Source organism: Olea europaea, chromosome 14 (genome assembly GCF_002742605.1).
Source record: "Olea europaea var. sylvestris chromosome 14, O_europaea_v1, whole genome shotgun sequence".
Taxonomy (NCBI): domain Eukaryota; kingdom Viridiplantae; phylum Streptophyta; class Magnoliopsida; order Lamiales; family Oleaceae; genus Olea; species Olea europaea.
This window is the reverse complement of record NC_036250.1, coordinates 12,202,672-12,205,610: the sequence shown is the minus strand read 5'-3', so window position 1 is coordinate 12,205,610 and position 2,939 is coordinate 12,202,672. Positions and strand designations below refer to the sequence as shown.

Genomic DNA, 2,939 nt, shown 5'->3' with positions numbered 1-2,939 from the left:
TTCATATTTCAGCATAGAAGCTTTCTTTATTGCTTATTTGCCCATTTACATATTCAAACTATACTGGTTCAGCATTGGAAGTTTTGTGCCCTTTGGGTTTTACAGTATAATTGTGAATCTTGATTTTGCTAATATCAAGACGATTTTTGAGTGTGCTCAATTTGGAATTTTCTCATCCACTTTTATTACTAAGAAATCTTGAATGTGGTTTGGTTCTTGTTAACTTGGCTTTCATTTGGGTAAACTGAAAGTTGAAGTCTTTTTGCTGTTTCTTGATGCCTGAATTTGAGTTTTCAGAAAGGGTTGATCTCTGGATGATTGGCTCTTTGAATAGGATTTTTCTATTAGTTCTGTGGATGGATGAAGTTTTATTGAATAAAGATTAGGAAATTGTAGGAATTTTAGCGTTTGAAATTTTGCTATAGGAATGATTTGGGGCTGAAATACAGAATTTCTTGGAAGGGAATTGTTAGGACTTAGGAAAATGGCTTCTACACCATCTCCAAATTCTTCTCCCACTTCAGTCCCACCGGCTCCTCCATCTCGCCCTTCCAATTCCTCAGCTTCTCCTCCACCAATTCCTCCTGCCCCACCTCAACCACCCTCACCAGATGCACCACCACCGCCGACTACTTCATCTCCCCCATTGCCTCCACCATCTCTCCCAGCTTCACCACCGCCAACTCCTCCTGCTACCCCTCCTCCTGTAGCCAATTCCCCACCACCTCCAATTTTGCCCCCTCCCCCACCATCAGAAGCTTCCCCTCCAAAAGCATCACCACCTCCTCCTCCTCATGCTATTCCACCCTCTTCTCCCCCACCATCTGAAGCTTCCCCTCCCAAAGCATCACCACCTCCTCCTCATGCCATTCCACCCTCTCCTCCCCCACCATCTGAAGCTTCCCCTCCCAAAGCATCACCGCCTCCTCCTCATGCCATTCCACCCTCTCCTCCCCCACCATCTGAAGCTTCCCCTCCCAAAGCATCACCACCTCCTCCTCCTATTCCACCCTCTCCTCCCCCACCATCAGAAGCTTCACCTCCCAAAGCATCATCACCTCCTACTCCTGCTATTCCATCCTCTCCTCCCCCACCAAAAAGTGTTCCACCACCGCCTACAGCTAATCCACCAGCCCAGTCAGTTCCACCAAAAAATTCTCCTCCACCTCCTGCATTATCACCTCCTCCTGGTTCCTCACCTTCAATTACCGCTCCTCCACCAGCTTCCATTTCATCTCCACCTCCTGTCCCATCGTCATTTTTGCCACCTTCTATAGCTCCTCCTCCCCCAAGGAATGGATCTGCAAATGGAAGTGTCCCATCTTCACCATCCCCTTCCTCCCCTGCAGCAAAACCCACTACAAGATCAATTCAACCTAATCCTAATATAACTGCAGATGTACAATCAAATAATTCTGGGGGTTCTAAAGGAGTAGCATCTGTTGGCATTGTTGTTGGGTTTTTGGTACTCAGTCTTGTAGTGCTGGCAGTATGGTTTACACATAAACGAAAAAGAAAGAAGGGCACATCTAATCTGGGAGCCATACCCTCTCGTTTGGCATCCTCGCAAAATTCTGGTACTTTTTGACTACATTCCACATCTCCTCATATAATATTTATCTTCTGTCTTGGAAAGTATTCATTAGTGTATTTAGATGAGGTTGATTAGCCCTTCAAATAGCTTTCTCGTTTAGCCAGTTGATTATATCGCGGCATTTTCCAGTATGGGTAATGTCAGCAAATATACAGCATCTCGTGCTATTAACTTGCTGTAAGAAAATATTATGATAGCTTATGCACTAACAAATACAATCCTTGGAAGAAATTGATGACCTTAGACATTTTATTCAAAAGAATTTGCTTGCGTGATGCATTTTTTCAGCATATTATATGATGAAAAGATATTTTGTTCAGTTCATCTTATTGACCAAAACTTAGCTTCAATCCCCTTAGCTTATTTAACTTATCACTGTTAAACTGCTCTTCATTGGGTTATGAAAAGGTAAATTCATCTTGCCAAGATGATGAACCCTAACTTTACAGTTAGTTAGACTGCATTATTCATTCTTTTGGAGTTATGCAACAGGCTTAACTGTGGCAGAACACAAATATTGCCTTTCTTTCCTTTAATTTTGCATTTTAGTTGTCGAACATATCTTAATAATATGAACAAGCTTCTGTCCATCTTATAAACAGTTAGTGAACGTTGATAAATGAAACTTTTTTGTGTGTGATGATAAACCATATATCTTTAAATTATTTCTAGCTTCATCATTCCTAAGGACACAGCATTCATCTCAACTAGCTGGAAGTGCTTCTGCAAGCAATTTCATGTGCTCACCGGAGCATGGTGGCATAGGCACTTCAAGGTCATGGTTCACGTATGAAGAACTATCTCAGGCAACAAATGGGTTTTCCACAATTCTGGGCTCAGGTGGCTTTGGTTGTGTTTACAAAGGAGTTCTAACAGATGGACGAGAAATTGCTGTAAAACAGCTGAAGGCTGGTGGTGGACAAGGTGAACGAGAATTTAGGGCAGAAGTTGAGATCATCAGCCGGATTCATCATCGGCATTTGGTTTCGCTTGTGGGTTACTGCATCTCTGAGCATCAAAGGTTGCTTGTCTATGATTATGTGCCAAACAACACCCTTGATTACCATCTTCATGGTAAGAAATAATTGTATTTTTAAGAATTCTAACTTTTGTGAGTTGCTCGCTCTGTTGCAATCCTGCTAAAATTGCAAATTAAATTCGGGATGGAGTACACCCTTCACTGCCAAGGATGACACGTGCAAATCAAGGAATAGTCCAAATGTTGGGCTTACTTTGTTGTTCTTTATACTCCCCTTCCCCCTGAAGAATTGTTTTGTGAGCACTCAACAATAGTGGTACAGTCATACAAACAACCCCTTTATTGTCTTAGGTTCTCTTCTTGAAG

The 2,939-nt window shown here is 42.3% G+C and overlaps 1 protein-coding gene across 1 annotated transcript in view; it reads left to right on the top strand.

The window, feature by feature from the left end:
• The first annotated feature begins 14 nt into the window (after positions 1 to 14).
• LOC111409529 (proline-rich receptor-like protein kinase PERK8) overlaps positions 15 to 2,939 on the top strand; it is a 7,478-nt gene continuing 4,553 nt past the window's right edge. The window contains exons 1-2 of the mRNA XM_023039570.1: positions 15 to 1,577; positions 2,267 to 2,673. Of these exons, the coding sequence (XP_022895338.1) occupies positions 485 to 1,577; positions 2,267 to 2,673 (1,500 nt within the window). The 5' untranslated portion in view covers positions 15 to 484. The remainder of the gene's footprint in view (positions 1,578 to 2,266; positions 2,674 to 2,939) is intronic.